This window comes from Corylus avellana, chromosome 8, assembly GCF_965113065.1.
Source record: "Corylus avellana chromosome 8, dhCorAvel1.hap1.2, whole genome shotgun sequence".
Lineage (NCBI taxonomy): Eukaryota > Viridiplantae > Streptophyta > Magnoliopsida > Fagales > Betulaceae > Corylus > Corylus avellana.
In genome coordinates, this window is record NC_142497.1 from 18,478,913 (window position 1) to 18,506,796 (window position 27,884).

Here is a 27,884-nt window from a genome sequence, read left to right on the forward strand (position 1 = left end):
AAATCCTAACGGAAAGGGTGGAAAATTACAATCGTGCCCTTATTTTTTATTAAAAAAAATTTAGGGGTAGAAAGGTCAAAAGTTAACGGTAGGGGGGTATTTGAAAGGAAACGAAAGTTTGATGCACCAAAGTGAGAGGTTTTGAACAATAGAGGGGTGTCTGCAAAAAGCGCGAAAGTATAGGGGGGGTAAGTGAAGTTTCCCCTTTTTTTTTTTTCCTAAAACAAATGGGGGTATTTTTAGGAAAAATAAATGAAGTGGTGAGATTACAAACAATTAAAATATGGATACACCAAATTGACAGAAATTGAACTTTAGTGGAGATATTGCAAAAGTGATGACAATTCAATAGAGTTAAGTGAAGTTTCTCTATACATTTTTTACAATATATATTAGTAATTAGAAACATGCTATTTCTCTATCTCCCATTCATCTCTTTTTCAAAATTACTATTAAATATGTAAAACTCACATATGCATGAGTTTTACAAATTTAAATATAAATTTCAAACAAAATTAAAGAGCCCAGATCGATTAAGGGGTCCTGATCTCTCTCTCTCTATATATATATACCAAAATACCTACGCCACAATCTTTGCAAAAAATAAAAAATAAATAAATATATTTTTTAAAAAAAAATGGGGCATTTTGAGAATTTTGTTGGGATTTAATGAAAAATCCTAATGGAAGGGGGACGTTGAAAAAAATTAAAAATTGGATATACAAAATTAAGAGGTTTTGTGAATTTTAAAGAGGACATTACAAAAGGGGAAACAATTCAAAAGAGTAAGTGAAGTTTTTCCGAAATGTATAGATAAATCAAATACCATATTACTCATAATTAAGGGCGCCGATTCCTCTAAATATCGGATGAGCACCGATTCGTATTGATGTAATAATGTTTATCAAAGAGTTGTGGATGCCGATTAACGTCACTGACAAATTAAGTCTCTTGGTATTATACCAGCTGACCTAGGGTTGGAGGGATGGAAATTTAAGAAAGTGGGATGGTAACCTTATTGTGGCCCATCCATCCATTTGAACACTCCCACCCGGCCCCAAAATAAATATGACTAATTAAGATCTTTTGAATCTGTTATTTATTTATTTTTATTTTTATTTTTAATTTAAATTTTAAAAAAGAGCCCCAAAAAGTTTGAAAAAAAAAAAAAAAGTGTACGTGGGCAATTGTCATGTCAACAACATTTTCTTAAGTTATGTTTTCTTGATTGTCATTGATGAAAACAAAGATTTCAGACTCTTATTATATTAATTGTACGTTAATTAGTTATCTAACAACAGGCACAGAAAAAAATTAATATTTTTTCAATTCATTTAAATATAAGGGAATTATATATTTATACTGAATATTGTCTCCAGCAAAATCGAGGCTTGAACATTTAGTCATAAACCACGTAACCAGGGTCACTTTTATCATTTTTTTTTATTACTTTTATTTCTCGGGTTAACTGCTTTATTAGTACCTCAGTTTACACTTTTTTATTTTTTTCCCCCTATGTTTTCAAAACAACAAAATGTGATACCTGACTTATGGGAAAACGCAAAATCGATACCTCGTTAGTTTCCGTCAGTGTAAATTAACGGAATTCCATGTCATCGCATGTGTCACTCCCAAAATATGCCATGTGTCATAAAAAATTAAATTTCTTTTAATAAAAAAAAAAAAAAACCTAAAAGCAAAAAAAAAAAAAAATAATAAATAATATTAGGGTCGACCTCGATGAGCTCACTTTGGCCGGCACTTCAATATTGGGGACTTTGATTCAAACGATGGCGTTGATCTACATTTTTCTGTCTTCTCTGAGCTTCGGTGTATCGACAAGAGTTGGAAACGAACTGGGTGCTAATCAGCCGAATAAGGCAAAACTTGCAGCAACGGTAGGCTCAGGCCGAAATTGGAAGCCAACATCAACCTCAGCTGCTTTTACCTAGTGGGAATGCCGGTCGCCGTGTGGTTGAGTTTTTACGCAGGGTTCGATTTTAGAGGGCTATGGCTCGGCCTTTTGGCCGCGTAAGGCTCGTGCGTTGTAACCATGTTGCTCATTTTGGCTCGAACCGATTGTGATCGACAAGCCTAGAGGGCTAAGCAGCTTACTGAAATCACTTCTATCACCATTGATGACGATGAAGACAACCGAGAAGATGAGAGATTATACGCTAAAATTTAGGAATTTTCCACTTCATTAGATAATTCACTAGTCTGATTTTTTCGTGAAGAATTTTAGAGTCATTTGTACAAATTTTGCTCAGAAATCACTAGTAATCCCCCAAAATTTTTTCATATTAACATTCAACACATTATATTAGCTTAATTCTATGTGAAATTTTAATTTTTTCAAATAATTTTTTTTTCTTTTAGGTTTAGTTTATTTTTTTTATTATTATTTTTAATTTTTATGACACGTGACATATTTTGGGAGTGACACGTGGCAATGAGATGGAATTTCGTTAATTTAGACTGGCGAAATTTAATGAGGTATCAATTTTTCATTTTCCCATAGGTCAGATATCACATTTTGCTGTTTTGAAAACATAAGGGAGAAAAAATAAAAAATAAAAGTATAAATCGAGGTACTAATAAAGTACTTAACCCTTATTTCTCTCATAAACCATGAAATCATTTCTTTCTTCTTCTTTCCGAGCAAAATCACAGTTAGTTTCATCTTCCTTTTAGAGCATGTTTGGGATTGCGTTTGAGTAATGAAGCTTTTAAGTCAAAAAGAGCTTTTGGGCAAAAGCTTCATTTTTAAGCTTTTGCCAAAAATACTTTTTAGCAATTTTTAGGCTTTTTGGACCCTTAAAAACGCTTTTAATTTTTTTTACCAAACGAGTACTTTTTTCTTCAAACGGACTTTTTGAGTGTTAAAAGCATTTTTAGGCCCCTCAAACACAATCCCAAACAGGCCCTTAGTATTTTTCTTTGAATCTCTACCTTCTTCAAGTTTCTTCTCAAAGCAGTTCAAGGTTTGACAAACTTTTTATGATGTTTTTATTAATTATTACTAATTTTGTGGATGCAATCTATTTCTTAGCATATATATATGTCATTAAATGTTTGAAGCATTTTTGGGACAATTATACATCTTTGGGACAATTTTGTGGATACAATCTATTTCTTAGCATATTTCCATAAAACATGTTTTTTTTTTTTGGGTCCAATAATTGATATTCCTTTTCCTTTCTCTCCCTCTTACAACGAGATTGGCCCTGATTGTAAGATTCGATTTTGTTGGGTTGTCGCTTCACTATGCATGTGTTTGTGTCTTTTTGTTTGTGCTTGCGTGTGTTCGATCGGGGAGGAGTTTTTGTACGAGTTTAATGTGTTTTGTGTGTGCTCTAATGTGTATCTTGAGGGGGTTGCCTGGTGACTGTACTGTGTGTTTCCTTCCCCCTCTCTCTCTCTCTCTCTCTCTCTATATATATATATATTATATTGTTGTTTTGTGTACATTCTTTCTATGTTTTCCCCCCCTCGTTTTCAATCGGATCCTTCTTTATTTTATTCCATCAATTTTTTTTCTAACATAAATTAAAAAAAAACAAAAAAAAAAAAAACAAAAAAAACTATGATGATGCCTGCCTACTAATTTTTAGGATAAGGATCGGACCATAGAGATTGAAGCTCAAAGTTAAGTATTAGGTTGATATCATTTCGGCTGGTGTGATGTACACGTTCTTCGAGGCACTATTGATCTTTAATCACGTTCTTTAGAGACTGTGAAGAGATACGCACTGATGCGTTATTCGTAGGGGTGCAAAGGCGGTTACGGTTAGCGGTTAGTGGCAATAACCGCTAACCGTAACCGCCTTAGCGGTTAGTAGATTTTACTAACCGCAACCGCTAACCGCCTAGCGGTTAACGGTTAGCGGTTAGCGGCCGGTTAGCGGTTAGCGAAATAGATAACCGCCCGCTAACCGCTTTTTAAAATTGGGTTTTTTTTTGGGCTTTTTGGACTTATTTTTTTGGGCTTTTTTTTACCCTCATTTTTTTTTTCTTGTATTTTTAATATCTTCTTGGGCCCAATTGCTATAAAAAGAGCCCATATTGAAAAATCAAAAATATTTGACCCAAAATTTACATTTACTTGTACTTTAAAAAAATTTCCTTAAATATTAAATCATAACCGGTTAATTATTTAAATTCTTATCATATTTACTTATAATCTTTTTTCTTTGAATTGAACTTAATATCTAATGGTAAATGGTAATGTTCGAACTCCTAAATCCTAAATTCCTAAAGTATCTAATAATGCTTTAATTAAATTGTAGACTTGTAGTTATAAGTAATATATTGTTTAATTCAATTGAATCAATTGTGATTATCATTGTACATGAATCATATGATTAACTTGTAGACTTATGACTTATGAGTTATGTCCTATTATATATGTATTATTTATTATTATATAATCATATGATTTAATGATCAAGTCATCATGTGATATAATCATATCAATTATAGTGATAATATATAAATTACTAAAATTATAATGATAATACATTAATACTTAAATTGTGTTTATAAGTAACACATTGGTCATTGTTTAATCTAATGTCAATTACTTAATTTGATATTATACGAATCATATCATCATTGTACATTAATAATATGATTCACTTGAAGTCTTGAATAAAGTATTTGAATTGTCATTGAATCATATGATTAAGTATTGATATTATACATTTATATTATTCATATACATATGTAGACTTATATAGACTTATAACATATATAGACTTATAAGTTTATAATATACATTGGAAATAAGTCTCTAGATATTTAATTGTTGTATTAGTATGAATTTGTATACTTATGAATTATGTCATATTATATATATATATATATATATATATATATATATATAATTTGTTATTATATAATCAAATGATTTAATGATCAATCTCATATGATATAATCATATAAATTATAGTGATAATATATTAATACTCAAATTGTGATTTAATTATTTTTTTTAAAAAAATTGTGATTTAATGATCAAGTGATTATATGATATAATCATATAAATTGTAGTGATAATATATTAATACTCAAATTGTGATTTAATTATTTTTAAAAAAAATTGTGATTTAATGATCAAGTGATTATGTTATATGTATAAATATTTTTATAATTATAATTATAAAAATATATTATATAAAAAAGCGGTTAGCGGTTAGCGGTTACGGTTAGTAGACCCAATAACCGCTAACCGCTAACCGCTAGGCGGTTATAGCGGTTAGGCGGTTAGCGGTTAATGCGGTTAGACGGTTAGGCGGTTAGGCGGTTGGCGGTTATAGCGGTTAGCGGTTAGCGGGCGGTTTTTAACCGCCCGCCTTTGCACCCCTAGTTATTCGCGTTTCTTTGATTCCTACAATGCGTTATTCGCTTTGGGAAGAGAGATAATAACTGGGATTAGCTACCGGGTAGAGGCCTATCAAAATTAGCTTCTCTTTTGATATGACAAATCTGTCATTTTATAAAATTTGGACTTTCTATATATCTTTTAAATATGGTACAATATGGTTTCTTTAGAATTTGAAAAGTGTGTGACATATAGTAGCAATTTGATAATTCCAATTGTGTGACATATAGTGACAATTTGAAAAGTGTCACTTCATAAGTCAATATATAGTAGCAATTTGATCATAAGGGATAGCTTAATCAACTGAAAATTACGTCTCATGTAACTGAGGTCACTAGTTCAAATCCCCATTTTCCTTTGTGCAAATATAAATAGAGCAATTTGGCGACGGCGGCTATGAGTTGAACAATAAACGTAGAATCCGAATTAATCAAAATTTATTCCTTCTTTGTACACGTGTCTACACTTTGCTGAATATTGCACAATACTAATCACAAGAATAGGAACATGTATTTTTAAGAAAATGATTAAAAAAAAAAGGGCTATCTACTAAATTTTGGCAGTGTGAAAAAAGCTAAACTAGAAGTTCTCCTTGTGAAAGTGGAAGCGAGTTGATGAGTTTAGGCTAAATTCTTGGCAGAGCTTCTTTAGTGATTTGGTAAGCGTATGACTGCCACAATAGAATACACCTGCAACAACACCATCATCAATAATCAACTAGGAGTATTTTTTTTAGGGAAAAAAAAGAAAAAAAAAAAAGCTAGGCGTATTTGTGTATCTTATAAGTTATATATAACTGAGGATCTGGAGGCTGACGGATTGAGATTCCCTATAATTCATTTCAATTTGAGATTCTCAAATTCATAAATCTCAACTGTTCATCTCATCTAAACGTCTAAAATAAGTCATATTTTCTGAATTTAATGAGGAAGCTACTAAACCTACGTTTCCTTGAGTGTAGCTTTCTCATTCAAAGCTGAAACATGGCTTATTTTAGACGCTTAGATAAGATAGACATCTGATATATATGAATTTGAGAATCTTAAATTTAAAGAGAATTTTAGGAAATCTCAATCCGAGGTTGATACCATTATTATAATTGATTGAGATATAGTGCACCGGTGCAATAATAACCCTTAATTGTGTCGTTTATTTTAAATTAACAGTTCAAACGGAAACAATAACTATTTATTTATTTATTTTTAAATGTGACTTGCAATGGAAAGAATGGCTTTTGAAGTGGTTGAATCTAGGACTGATAATTTGTGTTGGCGTGATGGGTGCTCACAGCTCAACCCAAACATAAACTATTTAAATTAGTGAGCTATATGACACAACCCGCATACCTTATTTAATAAATAAGATGTGTTGGGTTGACCCAAACATAACCCATTTTACTCATTTTGACAGGTATATGAATTTAAATGCAAAAAAATAAAAATAAAAATAAAATTATTTTTTTATGAAATAATAATAATAATAAAGTCTAATTTAATTTATGCACGTTACCTATATGTTAAGTGAGTTGATTCGGGATTGATTTGTTTATTAAATAGGTTATACGAGTTGACTGGAATTGACCCAAACCCGATTATACAAAATCCTAACTAGCTAATTTTATATTGAATTTCTGTCCGATTCGTTAAAAATTGTCAACTCTAACCAAATCATCCATTGTGGCCAAAGTGGTGATTCGACTACTTACCCTAATCAGGCCATTGGAGATCATTTGACCATCCGAACCTTGCATTGCAAGTCGCCTTTTTTCGTTTTCAATTATGTTATACATTTTTACTTCCTCACGTCCATAAGTAACATTTAAAACCATTATTTGATAAGAATCCAATAAAAATTTATCACAAATTTAATAATAGTTTTAAGGGAAAAATACACTTTATCCCTTAAACTATCAACTCATTTGCATTTTTAATCCAAATATTTAAAAAGTGACATTTTACCTCCCCAAAGTATGTGATATTGACACTTGATCCCATAAAATACACTTTACCCCCTGAAGTATTTTGAGTTGACACTTTATCCCTGAGTTGACACTTTATCCCCCCAAAACTTAGTTATTTCCGGGGATAAATTGTACTTCATGGGAGTCAAGTGTTAATGTCAGATACTTTAGGGGGGTAAAATGTCACTTTTTAAACATTTGAGTTAAAAGTGCAAATGAGTGAATAGTTCAATAGTAAAGTGTATTTTCTCCTGGTTTTAAAGGAAGTGGAGAAATAGTCAAACAGGGATGTGGAGAAATAGTCAAATAGGGGTTATATAACTGGTTGTTAAATCATGAGAAAAAAAGAGAGACTAAATTACCTATCCGAGAAGATGGGTGTGCAGTTGCCAAGTCAGAAAAGACTTTCTTCCAGTTGGGCCTTGCAAAATGGGTTCGTATCTGTGATAATGACATGTTAAAGAGACACAAAAATATAAAGCAAGAGCAACGAGATGAGAGTTATTGTTTCCTCAGTAAATACCCGACTCTCAGAGACAACATCAACTCCATTCTTAGCATGTTGCAGTTGTTGTACCATGGCAATAAGGGCAGACCGGGCATCTCCTTCTTCATACACACTTGTCAGGTAGTTGTGCATTTCTATTACATGCTGCAACATGTTACAATAAGCACATCCTTAAAGGAAGTTGTAGTCAATTGATAGATGTAATGAAAGGGGAAGAAATATGAAGCGAAGGTGTTTTTGTTAGAATATTGACTAAAGGATTAAATCCATTTCTTTTTATTGGGTAAAGCTTTTGAAATAACTGGTGATTTAACAGTTTTACGTTTCAAACCCACATTGTGGTCGTACTCTGCAATATCATCCATGACTCCTTTAAACCATTCAAAGGATCCTTGCTCCCTGGTTACCCAGTAAAAGTATGCTCTTTCAGGGCACTTCTTATTTGCCCCAGCCAAATTGCTGTGTATTGGATCCTGCATTGTATTGTTAGAGATGTCAGTATCATATATCCACACATCTCTAACAAATTTATACATGATTTACATTTTGACTTACAGCTTCAAGGTCATTTGGCTTGATGTTATTTAAGAGATCTTTTATAATGCTGATGAATGGAGTAGCCCCAATGCCTAGACCTACGAGCAAAAGGATGTCATACTTCTTGTAATTCTGAGCCGGGGCTCCATATGGTCCCTTTATGAGGATCCTTGGATATCTGCCACAGAATATAGGAGGTTTGAATTTTGATACCACACTGAGAATTGTGAAATAACTTAAGCTTTTCAGATAAAATGATGATTAAATTAATCTCTTTCCATCCACTCAAACGTTTTGGATAAAACCATTTAGGATAAGTGGTAATTTAACAAGTTAAGGAGTCTACTCACCCTGATTGTGAATGTTCGTAGTTTGGATGCGCTCTAGTTTCCATTCTCATGAGACTTCCTCTTCTTACCTGCGTACTTTGGGGTTCACAGACCTGCATTTCTTTGATTTAGTATGCAGTATGAAAAAAGAATCCACATAAAATGTTTACAACTTCAGGAAGATATTAGGCACCAGGAAGAATTAGGGTGTGCATTTGAGATGTTTAAAAGTGTGTTTAACACTAAAAAAGTCCGTTTGAAGAAAAAAGTACTCGTTTGGTAAAAAAATTGAAAGCGCTTTTAAATATTCAAAAAACTAAAAAATGACCAAAACGCACTTTTGGCAAAAGCTTAAAAATCAAAAAGCGTTTTTCAACTTAAAAGCTCTATTTCTCAATAACACAATTCCAAACATACTCTTAATGAGAATCATATGATAAAATTGTACATCACCTGTGCAAATCTGTTTTTAAGCTCTCTAGTCCAGTCCCCCAAGGTCCGTATGTGGACACTCAAGTAGTCATCTCCTGGAGCTGAAGTGATGGAGAAAGGATGCCTGTAACAAATGAGATTTTGTGTTCAAACATAGAGATATTGCAGCAAGGTTAATTTCTTTATCATTATATATATATATTACCATTCAAAATTTGATATATCTGGGCAATTGACAAAAAGGTACATTCCACTTTTGTACTTGAATCCTGGAGGTTTGCTCATGTATAGTGCTAAAACATTTCCTGTGTATATGATGGCCTGCAATGTCCAAGAAACAGGATGATTTTTTTCATTCATTTTCCCCAAATGGTGGAGAACTTGTCATGAGGTTGATTGAACTTACCTTAATGATGTTGACACGATGATTCCTTTCGTTAATTGTTATAGAAATTCTCTCGCTAGCATAGAATAGTACAGGGACAATGAGATACATCCATGTCTGCAGATAAAAGAAATGGTGCACATATTTTCAGCACCACTTTCAGTTATGGCATGTAATAAAGCAAAGATAGTAATCTAGAGAATTAGTTGTTTGTTGGGGTTATCCTACATTGGTGGTGGTCAGTTTATAAGTGTGAGGGAAAGCCTCACCTTTTGGGTTAGCTTTTGAAGCTGAGAGAGAGTCCCAACACTGGTATCAGAGCCCAGGTTCAACCAACAAGTCTCGGCCCAACAGTTCACGGAAAAAACAGGTTGTCTCTGGTTCGACCCAGGGTCCGATGTGTAAGGGGAAGATTGTTTGGATTATCCCACATCGGTGTTGGAAGGGACTGGTGATCAGTTTATAAGTGTGAAGAAAAATCTTACCTTTTGAGTTAGCTTTTGGGGTTGAGAGACCCAAGACCACTTAACATTGTCCTAGGTAACATTGTCCACTTAACACTTAACAAGACCACTTAACATTGTCCGATGTGTAAGGGGAAGATTGTTGGGGTTATCCCACATCGGTATTGGAAGGAGCTGGTGATCAGTTTATAAGTGTGAAGAAAAATCTTACATCTTGAGTTAGCTTTTGGGGTTAAGAGACCCAAGACCACTTAACATTGTCCTAGGTAATGATTTAGTCTATGGAATTCATGTACTAATGAAGTGAGTTATTTATTTTATTGGACATCTAAAGATTAAATTGGGAAGACTAGATGGCCTCGTTTGACAACATTTTTGAAGAAGTTCCTTGCTTTTTAATCGAGAACGCAAAAGGATTAGCTCTAAATATAAAACACTCAAAACTACTTTCATATTAATGCCAAATCATAATAGTACTCTTTCAATCAAAAAGAAAAGAGCATCCTCTGGAAAGTTGAGATAAAGAAGCATATGTTGTCATCTTAAAAATCATACGTACCGTCTTACTGTGCCAGTCCTTTGTGAGGAACAGGAAATAGCCATGTATGGCCAAGAGGATATAGGCCAGAGCCAGCAAATGGTGTGCATACCAGAAGGCATTGAACCCTGCCAAATGGTGGAATGGCCATGGAAGCTTGATGACATTTCTTCTAAACGAATGTGTTGCCAAAGTGAAGGAGAAGGCCATTATAATAATCATTAGAATTCCTGTTAGACCTGGGATACTTTCCAGCAACCCCATGTAACTTGGCTGCTTGTAACTGAAATTGGATCCAAGAACTGTCATGAATTTCTCTTTTGGACATGTAATCAATCTTGGAAAATCACAACTCACATGGGTTATTGTATGGACAGAAATCCCAATTGCTATTGCCAGGGATATTAACTTGTGGAAGTTTATATTATCATCAAAGGGAATTAAACTACTGAGAAAGGTTGACCTAAGCTTAGTAAGAGTTTTTCTACAAACAGGAAGGAGAATGAGAGCCATGTTGAACTTGAGAGTCTCAGCAGCACCCTTGGCAATGCAGATGCAATATCCCATGACTTGGAATGCCCCTCTGTGCCTGTATTGGTTGAATTTCCAGAAAAAAAGGACCAAGTTTATGGTTAACCACAATGTGATCATCCATATTCTCTTCCAATTCTCATGGATAAGTTCTGTGGTTTTTGATAGGAATTTGCTGACAGGAGTTCTGTATTTCTTGGGGATCATGGCTCTTGTTAGAGTTTGCGTCTTCTTGGAAAGCTTGTTACTTTCATCTGAGCTCACCATTCCCCTTAATAGTGTCTCTAGCTGCCACATCTGTTTATCACACAAATTTAGAACTAATAATAATAACAAGAATAAAATTGTACGAGAAATTTGGTCATTGCCGGCCAAACTTTTAGCGACCGGTAACCTTTCTCGATGAAGCAACTGCAACTATGTACATTTTAGCGACGATCAGTTGTCGCTAAAAGTCAAATTTCTTGTAGTTGCATAGCTGTATGGAGAGAAATCCCAATTGCTATTGCCAGTGAGACTAACTTGTGGAAGTTTATATTTACCTCTATATACCCTTGATGATCAGGATCAAGTTCTTCCATTATCAAAGCTGCATATTCCGCGGCTTGCTTTTTAAGATTTCCTAGCTTGTTTGCGGAGGCGCTCAAAACTATAACCTTTTCCATGAGAACTTTTAGAAATCTGACTCAAACATTGCAAGGAAAAAGAAGAAGAAGATCGAAGAAGAGGAATATTTTCCTTACCTCCTTCACCTCATCCTCTGACAGTTTCCCATCCCCATTCTTGTCACACCTGAAAAATGTCTAGAAGTTAACTCATTCTGTTTTGTGGGTGTGATTATGCAAGTTATTAGAACTTATAATTTAAAGAAGAGAGGTTCAGAAAATTAAGGTGGTTTCATGACTACTTTTTCCTTGATGTTTTTGATGTTGTACAATACTCTATTTATAGAAAAGAGTGTACGTTACAAGTATTTTGTAACTCTGTTCAAAGGGAGAAAGAAATGAAGTGCTTACATGTCAAAGAATATTTGAAGCCGGGAATCGATGTCTTGATTTGTCATGTCTTCCCAATAGATTCTCAACTCTTCGAGAGCAATCCCATTTGCTGCGCTCATCTTCCTGCGCCTAGCCAAGGCATCGTATAATTCCCCGGCAAAGTCCTTCGATTCTGCTCCCATTCCTACAAAACAGAGAAAAATCAATCTTGAAAGTCTCCAAATTGTATTCTATTTCAAGAACAAGAAGAAAAAGAAAAAAAGCAAATTACCAATGCAGGTTCCAAATTTGTCTCTGGAGAGCCTCCCATCAACTGCATGCTGATTGAACCGCCTCTCAATGCACCTCCATGCATCGGCTTCCTTCCCGGTTGTTGTCCTGTCGAGGAAACGTAAGCTCTTAAGCCCTCTTGTCGCTCCTGATGTCATCCTGCCCATCCTGGGGACCACCACCCCATTCCTCTTTCTTGCGCTGCTATTGCTTTTCTTCAACGACGTCGTTCCATTCATGGTTGTATGATGATCAGCTGCTGCTACGTCGTTGTTGTCCGTAGGAACATCCACCATTTGATCAACGCCGATGCTTTCAAGAATCCATATCGATGACTCCTCGCCGGCCGCCGTGTCGGAAACGTTCCCGGACACCATGAATGATATTATGGAGTATTCTGATCCTACCCTTTTCACTTGGTGGGCAGATTGACAATTGGGTGAAGCAGAGGATGGTAGTTGCAGTTGAAATATTGTCAATTGGCAAGAGAGAGACAGGGAGAGAGAATGAGAGGGTGAGCTGAAATTGGTTTAGTTAGTTGTCCAAAGATAGGTAAAGAAATAGAAGTTGTATATGTTTTGTTTTATTTTCTTCTCTTAAATAAACCTTTGCATCTTGTCCTCTGAAATATATATATAAGCTCTCTATTTTTGTTTAGTTTTGTGTGTAAACGCTCTATTGCAGGCAAAGTTTCACACAAAAATATGTCGAAAGATGCTAATAAATTTAAGGTGAGTCCTTTAAAATTTGATGCACATGGGATGACAATTGACAAGACCAATTTCATATTCTAACAACCAAAAACTCTTCATATTCTCACGACCAAAAAACAAAATTACAATGATTGGTTGGTTGACTTTTGTACATAGAAAGGAATCTCTTCCAATCTTTCATATATATATTCTAATTTCTAACAACCAAAAAGAAAATTAGTAAGCGGTGTATTCTTGTCAAACAAAGATTGGAACAGAATTCCGATGAATGCGAGTTGTATGCACGTCGTATTTGTTGAGGCTCTCCACGACGTGAAAAATAATATATTTTAAACATTTTTTTTTTTTTTGTGAATTATGAAGATGAGAGGATTCCACGTCTTTTGTCGAATGTGTCAGAAAAAGACGTGCAGTTTGGTGAGAAAGAAGAAAGACAAAACAAATAGCCTTTGCGGTTTTCAACCTTTAGACTCCTCTTGAGCGGTGCCTCGCTGGTTGGTGTTATTATGTGTTGAGAAATAGTCTCACATCGCATGTGGACAAAATCTTGAGCATGTTTATAAATAATTGACAACCTTCTTTTATTAAATCGGTTTTATGAGATGAGTTAGGCCCACAAATTTCTTCATGGCATTAAGTTCTACCACAGGACGAACGGGGGCCCACATTACTTATCTCGTGACAAAGACCAAGGAAAATACCAGCCTGCACAAATTTAAATAGAATAGTTACAATTGGCCTCCTCCTCGAACTTTTTTTATTTAAAAAAAAAAAATAAAAAAAAAATAAAAGAAAATAAAAGAAGGTTAGTGGGTGTCACTACAAAAAATTGTATTTTTAGTTACAACAGTTTAGTAACGTGTCAATAGGGTTGACACATTACTAAATGTTACTAACGTGTGTGTAGTAACATGTTTGGCGTGTTAAGAATTTGGGTGTTGCTAAATCCAATTTAATAACATGTCAATTTTAATACGTTACTATTTAGTAATGTGTTAGTATTGACACGTTACTAATCCTTTTGTAATGTGTCAAAATTGACACGTTACTAACGTTTAGTAACGTGTCAATATTGACACGTTACTAAAATCTTTGTAATGTGTTAATTTTGGCACGTTACGAAATGCATAGTAACGTGTCAACATTGGCAAGTTATTAATTAGTAACGTGCCAATTTTGGCACGTTACTAAATGTTGTGCAAATTTATTTAACTCGCAAGTGCACGAATCAATTGTAGTTTAATGGATTGCAAGTGCGAGGTCGATCCCACAGATAATTATATTTTTGAAAGAGCAATTTATATTTAAACTAATTAAATCATAATCTAGTTCCAAAAGGGTTTTGATTTTTGAGTTTTGAAAATTAAAGGATAAACATAAACTAAATAAAATAAGTAAATCTAAGGATAAAGGTACTAAGGTTTAGGAATTCACACTCACCAAATCATAACAACATACTTTATGTTCATCAATATTAATCCGAAGTTCTCACAAATTAAATCATAGATCTGTTTTACTATGCTTCAAAAAATTAATCAAAACCATCTCATGTATCCATTCATTGGCCAAATCACAAAAGGAATCCAAATTCAATTGAAACACCAGATGTATCCGTAGAACAAATCACAAGGGATATCCAATTTTTATGAGTTAAAAGCCAAGCAATCAATCATATGAAATTATCTCCAATCATCACATGTATCCTTGAATCACAAGAGATATCCAAGAATCACTCCATACAATTGATTAGAAGTAAAACAATTGAAATATAAAACCCAATAAAATCAGAATAATAAAAACTTACATAAAAGTGATGTTGTTCTTCATTGGTAAGGCTTCATCCCCTACCTTAGTTGGGAATTTAGCTCTACATAAAAATAAAATATAAACCTAAACCTAAACCTAAAGAAAAACTAAACAAAAGAATTTTGCTCTCTAGGATTGTGTATCTTTTCTTGAATGCAAATAAGTCTATTTATAGGCTTAGGGGAGTCCTAGAAGCCCAAGTAAACCTAGATAATTCGGAGGTCTGTCTCCCAGTCAAAATAGAAGTCTGAAATCGGAATAGGATTCGTCCAGATTTGTGTCTCTTAATTGCGGGGAGATTTTGGCATAGAAACCGTCCGAATTACGAAAATCCTATTTCACAACAAATTGTAGTATTTTGAGTTAGCTTTCCAATGCCATTTGAATCACTTCAATCCAATATTTGAGCAGAGAGTTATAGTCAAAATACTAAGACATGTACATAATCTGAATTTGAATCTGATCCGAAATCTTATCAAATCTGAACTTTAATCTGATTTAACCTTTTTCTTGGATTCGGTTGATCTTAACCATATCATCTAGGTCTTCTCAAAGTATGCTTTCTTCCAAACTTTGCATTTTTCCCTTTAAAGCTGTAGTTTTTCTTCAATGACCTACAAAATACTAAAAACACAAAACTAACACAAAATATTAAATAACGACATAGCTAAAGGATTAACTAATGTAAATAAAGGGGGTCCAAATATGCAATATTTGGCACTTATCACTTAATGTTAGTAACGTGTCAAAATTGACACGTTACTAAATAGTGCAGAAAAAAGAATTGTTTTTTTTTTAATAAATTTCTCCGAAATTTATTTATTTGTACACCTGATAACATTAACATACATTTCTCAACATACATCCATATCCGATACATCCATTTGGATGTATTGCTCAACATACATCCATTTCTCAATATCAATTGCTATCAACATATATCCATTTCTCAAGTCGTATCTGAACATTGTCCACAATATATATCCATTTGATGTCCACAAAACATACATATATACATCATTGTCTATATACATCAACATTGTTAATAAACAAATAATTTCAATTATATATATATATATATATCAACAAAACATAAGAAATACAACTTAAGTGATTCGCGAATACATTACATACAATGAACCCCAACAAAAAACCTCGTGAACACCATCATGACGGGTCAACTTCTCCACACTTACTGCAAATGATTAAACAACAATCAATCAACGAACAAATACTCTAACAATCAATCAAGAATCATCAAGTCTTAAGCGATTAGCAACGTCAAAGTATACGAAGGTCATACTCAACAATATTCAGGTTTAGTGACGTGTATAAACGTCAGATAAACAACTTCAACGTTATATCTACACTGCCAACACACACCTCAGGGTATATACATAGTTTCAATGATAATCCATTTAAAATGTGAAAATGATCTGAAATTACGAAGTATATATATGATCTACACGTATCCAGCATTTCCACAACCACAACACATATTAATTAGTATTCCTAATTCTCAAGTATTTTGAGTTAAGTATATAAACTATTTATGAATATTCGATAATAGCTTCTTATTAAGTCATATGTATACGTACGGGCTTACTGAACCAGTGGTACATTGTCTTGATAAGCGAGACTTTTGTCCACTTGGGGTCCGTTGTGGGTTTTTGTTTTGATTGCCGTCCTCAGCTTCTAGCCTTACGTCATCTACACATATTACGGTATAAATGTGTTATACACATGCATGTGTTCCAAAAACATATGAACAAAGTGTGATTACCAATAAAACTTACTAACTGCGTGAACAAAGCGTGGTAAAAAAATTCGAAAGCGCTTTTGAATGTCAAAAAACCTTTAAAAGGCCAAAACACTCATTTATCAAAAGCTTAAAAATGAAGCTTTTGCCAAAAAACGTTTTTTTTTTTTTTTTTTACTTAAAAGCTTTATTTTTCAAATACAATCCCAAATAGCCAAACATACCATTAAAATGAAAAGTATAAGTAAAAAAATAGCCTTTTAAATAAATGGGCTAGTAGGCCGATTTTTTTTTTTAATTTTTATTTTATTTATGACCGATATGGACCAACAAACGGCATGAAGGGAGCTTCACCAAATAATGACTTGACAGAGCCGTGGCAAGTAGAGGGTGGTGTGTTTTGTATCCTGAGGCAGTGGTGAACATTCTGGCTGCAAGATCATCAAATCACAAACCTCTGGCATTTAACTTTGTAGAAAAGGTGGAGAGAAGAAGTCATGCTAAGCGAGGATTCAAGTTCGAAGCAAGCTGGCAATTAGATGAGGAATGCAATGAGGTGATTAAGAAGCCATGGGAAAGGAACGACCATCTATTGAGTGGGATGCGCTCAGTTTGACAAAAGCTAGAGCTGTGCCAAACTGAATTGGTAGGGTGGAGCAGTAGAAAGTTTGGGAACCACGAGAAGTTAGTTAAAAAAGAAGATAGCTAAGCTAGAAAAATTGCAGGGAAATGAAGAAGCTGGGCACTATGGGGAAATAAAAAAATTAAAAAAAAAAAAAAAAAATTGCAAGGAGAGATTGAGCTATTGTTAGAACATGAGGACATAAGGTGGAAACAAAGAGCTAAATAAAATTGGTATCAAAATGGAGACCCAAACACTCATTTTTTCCATGCATGGCCAATTCTTTCAAGAGGATTGTTATTGCTCCTTTATTACTATTTAGTTGTCTTTTTTTTTTTTTTACTTACGTAAGTCTTTTTCTTTCTTTCCTTTAACATACGAAAAAGTATGTGAATCACAGAAGGAGGATAAATACTATTAAAAAAAATCAAAGATGGAGATGGTAGGGATTGGACGAAACTTGAAGACATCAGCAAAGTGTTCATAAACTTCTACAAAAACCTTTTTACTACAGATAACACTGTAGGCATTGAAGAGTGTTTGGAGGGGATGGAGTTGAGGGTGACGGAGGAAATGAAAACACATATGTTGCGGCCATTTGTGGTTTTAGAGGTATACATAGCTCTTCCCCAAATGCATCAGATGAAATCTCCAGGTCCAGATGGTTTTTTAGCATGTTTTTATCAAAGAGCATGGCCCACGGTATGAGGAGAGGTATGTAAAGCTGTTTTAGATTTTTTGAATGATGGTCATTTTGATAATGCTATCAATGCTACTCATATAGTTTTAATCCCTAAAGTTAAAAACCCATCGAGTGCTACTAAGTTTAGACCAATCAGCTTATGTAATGTCATTTATAAGCTTGTGTCCAAAGTGATAGCAAACAGGATGAAGAAAGTGCTACTATTATATCTTCCAACCAAAATGCGTTTATCCCAGGCAGGCTTATCACTAATAATGTTCTTGTAGCATTTGAAGCTCTCCACACTATGGATGCTCGAATGAAAGGTAGAGAAGGATATATGGCAATAAAGCTTGATATGAGCAAGGTCTATGATCAGGTTGAATGGAATTTTTTGGAGGCTGTTATGAGGAAGATTGGGTTTGCAGATCGTTGGGTACAAAAGATACTGACTTGTGTTAGAACAGTGTCTTATTCTGTTTTAGTTAAGGGTCATGCATATGGAAATATTACTCCAACTCGGGGGATAAGACAGGGATATCCTTTGTCACCATATCTTTTTACCTTATGTGCTGAAGGGGACAAAAAAACCATATCTTCTTTGACAGTCTGTTATTCTATAAAGCTAATATTTTGGAATGGCTTGGTATACAACAAGCGCTTGACATCTATGAAAAAGCTTCAAGTCAGAAGCTAAATAGAGAGAAGACTTCAATCTTTTTAAGTCAAAACACAAAGATTGAAGCTAAGACTCATATTCTTTCCATAGCAAAAGTGAAGATGACTCAATAGTGTGAGAAGTATTTAGGGCTGCCCACACTCATTGGGAGGTCACGAGTAAGCTCATTCACTAGGATTAAAGGAAGAATTTGGGAGAAGATGCACAGGTGGAAGGAAATTTTCCTATCTTAGGCAGGAAATGAGGTCCTTCTGAAGGTAGTTGTACATGCTATACCAACATACACAAGGAGTGTTTTTTTGTTACCAAAGACCTTGTGTAAAGTCATTAACTCTATGATGTATAAGTTCTGGTGGGGCCATAATGACAATTAATCCAAAATGGTGTGGATGAGCTGGGAGAAGATGGGGAGAGCGAAGGACCGAGGGGGATTGGGATTTCAAGATTTAGAGTGTTTTAATATGGCTTTATTTGCCAAGCAAGGGTGGAGACTCACACAGTTTCCAGAGTCTTTGGTAGCCATAATTTTTAAGGAGAAATACTATCATAATGGTAATTTTTTGGATTCTTCCTTAGGGTCTAGACCTTCTTATGCATAGAGGAGTATTTGGAAAGCGAGGAAATTATTGCAAGATGGATTGATGTGGAAGGTGGGAGATGGGCGGTTTATTAAGATTTGGAGAGATCAATGGTTGAATTCTACATCAACAAACGCAGTCCAGTCACTTGTAAGAGTTTTGGAGCAAGGGGCTATTGTCACGACACTAATTGATACGGATACTAGATGGTGGAACATTTCCCTGGTTAAGGAAATTTTTAATGAGGAGGAAGCCAAAAAAATTTGTGGAATGGCTTTGCCCAAATTCACGAGCAGATCAATTAGTTTGGGCAGGAAGAAAAAATGGAATTTTCACTGTCAAAAGCATGTACCATTTGGCGAAGGAGCAAATCAGTATGGAAGAAGGAGCTAGCTCTCACCCCCAAGCATTGGTTATGTTATGGAAGAGGATTTGGCATATTAGACGCCCAAGGGTGGTAAAGATGTTCATGTGGAAGGCTTGTAGTAATATACTTCCAACAAAGGAGAAGCTCTAAAAAAACCAATTTTAGTAACGTCTTGTATAGTGTTGGTTTGAAAAACCGACACTCCAAGGCATCGGTTAAAGGGAACCGACACCATTTTTAATTTGGTGTTGGTTCAACAGTAAACCATCACGAATATGGGTCTCGGTTGAACAGTAACAACCGACACCAAAACCCAATTTGAATTTGAAAATTTCTCTTTGTAGAAACCCAATTCCACTCCGCAAGGCATTAAAAATGGGAAAAAGAAAATGAAAAGTAGAGAGAATCAGCAAAACCCAATTCCTCTTTTCTGTTGATTATTTCTCTCTACATTTTTTTTTTTTTTTTTTTTTTCATTTCAGAGTATTTTTTGAGAATCAGCAAAACCCAATTCGTTTCTCATTGACAAAATCGAAAACCAACAGAATCAGCTAAACCCAATTCATCTCTCAAGAAGAAGAAGAAGAAGAAGAAGAAGCCGTTCTGGCCGACGTCAACAGAGAGAGATCGAGAAAAGATCTTTGACGCCAGAGATCCAGAAGCTTTTCCAAATCTCCGACATCAACAGAGAGAGATCAAGAAGCTTCTCCGGCGAAGAAGAAGAAGAATGAAGAGTATAAGGAGATCCATGGAATTAAAGGAGATCCGGGAGAGCAAGAGAGATCGAGGGAGAGGGAGAGGAAAAAAAAAATGTGAAAAAGAAAAGAAAAGAAAAAGAAAAATGAAATGTAAATAATGAAAAAAATGAAAAATGAAAAAAAATAAAAAAAATGAAATATATATATTTCGAAAATTAATAAAGGTGATGGTTTTTCAAAACCGACATCTTTCGGTGTCGATTTTGTTTAAACTGTCACCTTTTCCCATTTTTCTTACCCTAGATTCTCTACTCTTTAAAACCATCACTATTAAACGAGTAATTTTAGAAGGTCTATTTGTGTCCTATTAGAATGATGTGGCTATTTTTTTTTTTTTGGAAAAATTGAGATTCTTATTCCAAAAAAATCATAGTGGGAAAATACACTCATGGAGGGGAATGGCTTCCTCCCTCCTTACAATACCATAGATACATGGCGGAATCTCATCCCTCCATCAAAAATCTATGACATGATCGGTAGCATTTTTTGCTAACTCGTGAGCAGCATAATTAGCTTCCCTAGGACAATATAATACGCACGTATTGCCCATAGTTTGCAATCCATTTTGAATGTCTTCTATAAAGTGGCCGTAACTACTTCTGCATGGATCCAAAGTATTAATTGCCTTGATAATTTGCTGAGCATCTCCTTCTAGTGTACATCCTGCACCACCAAGATCCTTACCCATCATCATGGCATACAACCCAGCCATTGCTTCAGCTGTAGCCGAGTCAAGAAGCTGTTCAATTGTAATACTTCGTGCTGCACAAACGTTGCCCATGAAGTCTCTTGCTATGATCCCCAATCCAACACGTCCTTTGTTCTTGGAAACCATCGTGTCCCAATTCACCTTGAACATATGCCGAGAAGGTGGCTGCCATTCAACACTCTGTAAATTCTGCAAGGCCTGCGTATTTTCATTTATTCCATCCTCCATTTCATTAGCTTTCATGAATTCCTCCAAAGAAATGCTTGCATTACGAGCCAGCTGGATTGGGGGAGTGAAAATCCCTCCATGAATAACCGTATTTCGTCTTAGCCAAATCTGCCTGGCAGTGGTAGCAAAAAGTTCTAGCTCATCCCTTTCACATCTCCCCATCATTGATTCAAAAACTTTAATGAACAAACTCTCCCCACACACCCTTTTCTGGAACTTGATTATGCTACCCCCGCATACATCTTGGGTTGTGGAGCAACTCCAAAGTATGTGCTCCACCATCTCTTCATCTTGTTCACATAAAGGACATAAATTTGTGTCAGTCACACCCCTTTTAAACAAATTAGCCTTCGCAAGCTCTCCAAATGAACATTTTAACGGCATTTGGAACCCTTAATTTCCAGCAAGCTTTCCACACCGAACTCTCCATGTTAGGTCCAGACCCTCCACCGCCTTCCAAAGCCAAAAACTCTTTCTCCATGTGATATGCACTCCTAACAGAGAATTCCCCATTAGTAGTGCATCTCCAAATCATACAATCTTTTGGACTTAGTGGGCTAAGCGGAATATTTTTTATTAAATCAGCTTCTTCCTTAATAAAAATGTTGTCCACAAGGGGACCATTCCACACCTTCATGTCTTGGTCAATAAGCTCCACCACTCGAGCTTGAGCCGACAACACCCGAACTAGAGTTTGAATGGAGAAAGATATTGGCTATGAAATCCATCTATCCCCCCAAATTTGTACATATCTCCCAACCCCTATCCGCCAAATAAGCCCATGACTAATAACCGGTTTTGCAGGTAGAATGCTCCTCCATGCAAAAGAAGGTCGTTTCCCCACATTTGCCTCCAAAATCAAAACATTGGGATGATACTTGGCTTTAAAAATTTTTGCGACTAGAGATTCCGAGTTTTGTAACACTCGCCAAAGCTGTTTTGCCAACAGTGCCTTGTTAAAAGTCACCAAATCTTGAAAACCCAATCCTCCATTCGCTTTTGCTTTTCCCATCCATTCCCAACTCATCCAATTGATTTTTGAAGTGTTCTCCTTATGCCCCCACCAAAATTTTTGCATCATCCCATTAATCTCTTTACATAACACTCCCGGGAGTTTGAAGATACTCATACAGTAAGTGGGAATAGCTTGGGCCACTGCCTTCAATAATACTTCTTTCCTGACCTGTGATAGAAACTTAACCTTCCAATTATGGATACAATTCCACACCCTGTCTTTTATGCTCTTGAAAGCTTGCGCCCTCGACTTTCCTACCAAAGTTGGTAGCCCCAAGTATTTATCATAATTGTTTGATGCTGGGAGACTCGACAATTGGGAGATCTCGGCTCTTCTTTCACTATGAGTGTTCCGGCTAAAGAAAAGTGAGGTCTTCTCCTTATTTAATTTTTGACCTGATGCGAGTTCATATTTTTCCAGTATTTTTGTTAGTCGTCTCCATTCCACTAGGTTTGCTTTTCAAAAAAAGAGGTTGTCATCTGCGAAAAAAAGATGGCTGATGCTTGGGCTATTTTTTGAAGTGGGAACTCCAGTAATAACCCCTCTATTTTCAACTCTTCTCAGCATCGCACTTAATGCCTCTGCACAAATAAGAAACAGATATGGTGATAATGGGTCACCTTGTCTTAATCCCCGAGATGGAACGATGTGTCGCATTGGAGTACCATTAACCACCACAGCATAAGTGACAAAGGTAATACACTCCATGATCAAATCAATCTACCGCTTTAAAAAGCCCATTTTTGCCATAATTGCCTCCAAAAAAATTCACTCCACCCGGTCATAAGCCTTGCTCATATCGAGCTTTATTCCCATGAAACCCGCCTTACTCCACATTCTAGTGTGCATCGAGTGTAAAGTTTCATATGTAGCTAGAATGTTATCAATGATCAATCTATCTAGGAGAAAAGCATTCTGATTACATGAAATAACATGAGGTAGGATTGGTTTGAGCCTGTTTGCCAAGACCTTGGAGATTAATTTATACATCACGTTACACAGACTAATTAGTCTGTAATCCGTCACACAGACTGGATTTTTAATCTTTGGAATAAGAACAATGTTAGTAGCATTAATACTTCCATCCAATTGAGCACCATTTAAAAAGTTTAAAGCTGCATGGCATACCTCCGGACCCAAGGTGGCCCAATTTTGTTGGTAAAAATCTGCTGAGAACCCATTCGGACCCGGGGCCTTCAAAGGTGCCATCTAATCAAGGGCTTGATTCACTTCACTTGTCGTAAATTCTCTTGTCAAATTTTGGTTCATATGAAATGTCACCTTGCTCTTAATTGCACTGGTGCACTCCTCCATACCACTCAGCTTGGCTAATGTAAGTAAAGTTTTGAAAAAACTAACAAAAGCATCACCCACAGCAGCTGGCGAATCACATACACGATCGAGAGCATCCTTAATAGAAGTCACCTGATTCCTCCTCATACGTTGTTTGGCACACGCATGAAAATATTTTGTATTCCAGTCCCCATTTTTTAACCACTCCACCTTAGCTCTTTGTCTCCATTTAAGATCTTCTTGTTCCAACAACCCATGCAATTCAGCTTTAATCTCTTCCTCAGCTTGGTGGTTCGGCTCTCTTGGCTTAGTTTGCAACTCTTCTAAAATTGCAGTTTTCCGTCGAATTATTTCCTCATTAGACAGCACCTGCTTTTTCACCCATACCTTCAAAGAATGTTGGCAGGAAGAAAGGTTGCTTTTGACCCTTGTCCAAGGATTTTCATCCCTTGCTTTTGCCCTCCAAACACGCTTAATTGTATCTTCGTATCCATCTAGTTTGGTCCATCTTGCCTCAAAACGGAATTGCCTATTTCTCTGCCTTCCAGAACTGCCCATCGGACCAAAAGAAATAATAATGGGGTTGTGATGCGAACTTCGTCTAGCCATGACAAAGACTTCCACATTAGGGAAAAGTGAGCACCATTCTCCATTGGCAACTGTCCTATCCAGTCTTTCCTTTGTATCTTCCATGCCTCCCATTGGTCCAATTGAATTTTGGACCCTAAAACCCCAAGTCATTTAAATTACAGTCCATGAGTGCCTTTCTCCCCCCTTCCATGAGGCTTCCGCCCTTCTTCCCCCTCCCCACTTCTCACCAAGATGAACAATTTCATTGAAATCCCCCATGCATAGCCATGGGACGGGGGAAAACAATGCAATATGTCGCAATAGAGCCTATGCCTCCCTTCTCTTTGCAGTTTCTGGGTGCCCAAAAAAGCTAGTGAATTTACACTCCCATCATTCGTTCTTTTGATCACCGCATTGATGTGTCTACGGTTGAAGTTTTGTATAGTCACCTGAAACTCATCATGCCAAAGGAGAACCAACCCTCCACTACGACCCACACTTTCAACCACAAACATTTGATCATATCCCAATTTTATTAGTAAAAATTCAATTTTTTTATTCATCATTTTGGTTTCCATAAGAAAAACCAAACAGGGTTTCTTTTCCTTTACCATTTGGCAAAGGTCGCGAACCGTCTGGGGGATCCCAAGCCCCCAACAGTTCCAACATAAGGCACTCATTGTTGACGGCGGGGCTGTGACCCAACCTCCGCCATGCTAGTTGCTACAATTACATTTGATTTTCCTTTTTTCCTTTGGCTTCTTCCAGCCTCCTCCACCAAAGAAACACCTTTTCTTTTTCCTTGCTGCAATTGTTCCCCATCGTGTGTGCTCTCTTCTCCACTACCATCACGTTCCTTGCGCCTCCACATTGGTGACTTTCTCCACTCCCTAGTTTGCTCAAGGTGCCCCATGTGTCCCTTCCTAGCTCCCTTTTGAGCTACATGTCGATTTTGAGCAATAGGTAGCGATAATTTGTGGGTTGAGCCCTCCACGTCATTGAAAAACTTTCTCATATTATTCTGAATTTTATCCACGTATTCCTTCTCTGCTGTACCCCAGACCATTTTTTCTTTTAATGTGTCCCACTTGCCCACATAAACATTAGATCATCTTGTGCTTTGGAAATTCCCCATAATATCTTGTTCTTCATTAATCCTCAATTCGCTATTAATTGGAGTATCCTGAGATTTCTGCCCTATATCACTAATATTAGGAGAGCCAGAATCTTCCCCATCGAACATGCCTTCCATATCATCATCATATCTCATTACTTTCTTTCCATATTTAGCTCTTGCTGTTTCAGGCGTTACTGTCTGCTGCGAAGGAAAAGATTCCTCCCCTTCTCGCGGTGTTAGCTCCTCCGTATCTGACTACCTACCACCGTGATTCACCTCCTCTCGTCTATCTCTCCCTCTTCTGTCATGAGTTGAGGTGTGTTTCGTCCCTTCATCTGTGAAGCCTACATCCCACGCTCTTTCCGACCTTAAGTTTTGTGATCGTCCTCCCCCAGGCCCCAATCTGTGTTTTGAAGAAGAAACCTTGAGCCAAGAACCATACTGTGCTTCACTCTCCGTCTCTTTCATCTTTCTTTCTCCTAGACCACCACACCTTCTAATCCCATGCCAAACTACACCACAAAAGTAACAGAATTTCGGTAACTTTTCATATTGAAAAGCTACCCAAATTTGCTTATTCTTTACCATTATAGTTCTTCCTTTAGCTAGTGGTTTAGAGAGATCAACCACAATCTTCACCCTAAAAAACTTGCCCCATCCGATACCATCATCTAACACATCAACATCCTCAATCTCTCCAACTGATGATCCAATCTGCAAACAGACATCCTTCCCCATGCAAGCAAGAGGCAAATTATACATTCGCACCCAAAGTGCCGCTTTATCAAAATTCAACTCCGAAATAGGAGTCAGCCCATCAAACTCAGCCAAAGAAATAAGATAGCCGTCAAAGGTCCAAGGCCGTCCCTCCATGATCCTGATTTTATCTCATGCATGTTCAAATTCAATGAGATAAAGATTAGATCCCACCTCCTTGAATGTAACTCTTCCAGTCGGCTTCCGAATCCGAATCAAAAGTGTCCTAAAAATATCCTTTCCAATGTACCTATCTGCCAAAAGTTTTCCAACCAAGCAAGATTGACCTCGTTGAATATTTGGATCCATCGCTCTCTCTTGGATTACTATTGGTGCACCTTCCTAAAACTTACCCCAAAGGGTCACCAGCTCCTCAGTTGTGTCTCTCATCCCCTCACACACGATCTCTCACTCACCACTCCTCACAGATAACTCTCCCCTAAGAAGGTTCAAGAACAAAACGCTATCTATGTATGCCCTAGCATGAGTCGCTACGAAACCCTAGCAGAGCGTAGAGAGAAGAGACATTGATCAGAATGATGTGACTATTAAAATCGCTCTTTAATCAAAATTACAAGTTCAATGGTAATTTTAATAACCACATTAGGACACAAGTAGGCTTTCTATAATTACTCACGATTGGACAAGTTGGAGGACTCGGACATGGAGAGGGTTGTGGCTCAACAGATTTGGCTCAGAAGGAATAAGGTGGTCTTTGGTGATTAATTTATATTGCCGGCGAGAGTGATACAGCAAGCAACAGATCAAATGGAGGCTTTCACCAAAGCTGGGCAAGCACGACAGAGCCAAAGTCCAATTCCCAGCGATAATGTGATGTTGGTTTGGCATAAGCCTCTTAAGGGATGTATAAAACTCAACTGAGACGTTGCAATTGACAAGAGGCGAAAGAAGATGGGAGTAGGCATCAAAGCCCGAGATCATGAAGGCCAAGTGATAGCTACGAAGTGCACAAACAGACCCTTCATATTAGATCCAGCTTCTACGGAAGCAATCGCGACATGGATGATAGTGGAGATGATTGGTCAGTTGGGTTTATAGAGGGTCATATTGGAGGGTGATTCTATGGAGGTCATCAAAGCTTTAAACAACAAAGAGAGTTGTTGGAACAGTTTTGGGGCTTTGATGAATGATGCTCTGGATCTTCTCAACTCTGTCCAGAACTGGAAGGTGCAGCATGTTAAAAGGACGGGTAATGGCGTAGCTCACCAACTTGCGAAACTGGCTTTAACTCTAGATGATGATCAGATATGGAGGGGAACGTTCCCAACTTGTGTAACAGAAATTATTCTTCCTGAGCAACTTTAAGCTCTTTAATGAAATTCGACCCATTTCAAAAAAAAAAAAAACATTCTTGTATGTTTTTAAATTTTAAATATTGTCTTTTTATAATTTTGGAGAGTAGTAAATTTTGGAAAAAAATATAATAATATCTTGCATTAAATTTTTGAACTTAATGAAATTACATATAAGAAAAATTATTGAAATATAATTAAATTTTCTTAATTAAGCTAATTTAATGACTAGTTCGCTCTTAAAAAACCAGTTCAAAAATTATGCTTTAAAAAATCGGTTTAGCCTATTTTTTTTAAATGGGTTCACGCCACATGTCGCACTTTTAAGAGAAGTTTCAGCTATTTATATATATATATATATATATATATATATATATATATATATATATATATATATATATATATATAATCCTAGACGTATTAATACATAATAATTGTTTTTTGGAATACGGTGGTCTTTGGTGGAACTTTCAGTCCACCCAACCAAATTCTGAAAGAAGTTGAGACAGTTTTGGAGATTTCAAGCAGACCAACTTATCATCAAGTTTAATTCGGACCGGCCAGTAGCTTTCCCACAGAGGATA

At 36.0% G+C, this 27,884-nt stretch overlaps 4 protein-coding genes across 5 annotated transcripts; all 4 read right to left on the reverse strand.

Annotated features, from left to right (window-relative positions):
• Window positions 1-5,962: 5,962 nt before the first annotated feature.
• On the reverse strand, window positions 5,963-12,712 carry LOC132163047 (putative respiratory burst oxidase homolog protein H). 2 transcript variants are annotated; one of them, XM_059573248.2, is made up of 14 exons: window positions 12,337-12,712; window positions 12,084-12,249; window positions 11,811-11,859; window positions 11,610-11,723; window positions 10,558-11,364; window positions 9,556-9,651; window positions 9,355-9,470; window positions 9,171-9,273; window positions 8,739-8,830; window positions 8,407-8,566; window positions 8,187-8,324; window positions 7,867-7,995; window positions 7,706-7,784; window positions 5,963-6,072 (listed from the first exon to the last, which is right to left on the reverse strand). In XM_059573248.2, exons 1-14 carry the CDS (start codon window positions 12,710-12,712, stop codon window positions 5,963-5,965), a joined length of 2,535 nt encoding a protein of 844 aa, XP_059429231.1. The 2 variants fall into 2 exon arrangements, with proteins under 2 accessions (XP_059429231.1, XP_088375092.1); XM_088518966.1 differs by having other exon boundaries at window positions 8,386-8,566.
• An 8,041-nt stretch (window positions 12,713-20,753) lies between these two features.
• Window positions 20,754-21,620, reverse strand: LOC148584227 (uncharacterized). Its single transcript, XM_088518808.1, has one exon. The coding sequence runs from the start codon at window positions 21,618-21,620 to the stop codon at window positions 20,754-20,756; it is 867 nt and encodes a 288-aa protein (XP_088374934.1).
• A 1,840-nt stretch (window positions 21,621-23,460) lies between these two features.
• Window positions 23,461-24,246, reverse strand: LOC132163048 (uncharacterized). Its single transcript, XM_059573249.1, has one exon. The coding sequence runs from the start codon at window positions 24,244-24,246 to the stop codon at window positions 23,461-23,463; it is 786 nt and encodes a 261-aa protein (XP_059429232.1).
• Window positions 24,247-25,486: 1,240 nt separating this feature from the next.
• Window positions 25,487-26,104, reverse strand: LOC148584228 (uncharacterized protein At4g02000-like). The gene has a single exon (XM_088518809.1). The coding sequence runs from the start codon at window positions 26,102-26,104 to the stop codon at window positions 25,487-25,489; it is 618 nt and encodes a 205-aa protein (XP_088374935.1).
• Between the last annotated feature and the right edge of the window lie 1,780 nt (window positions 26,105-27,884).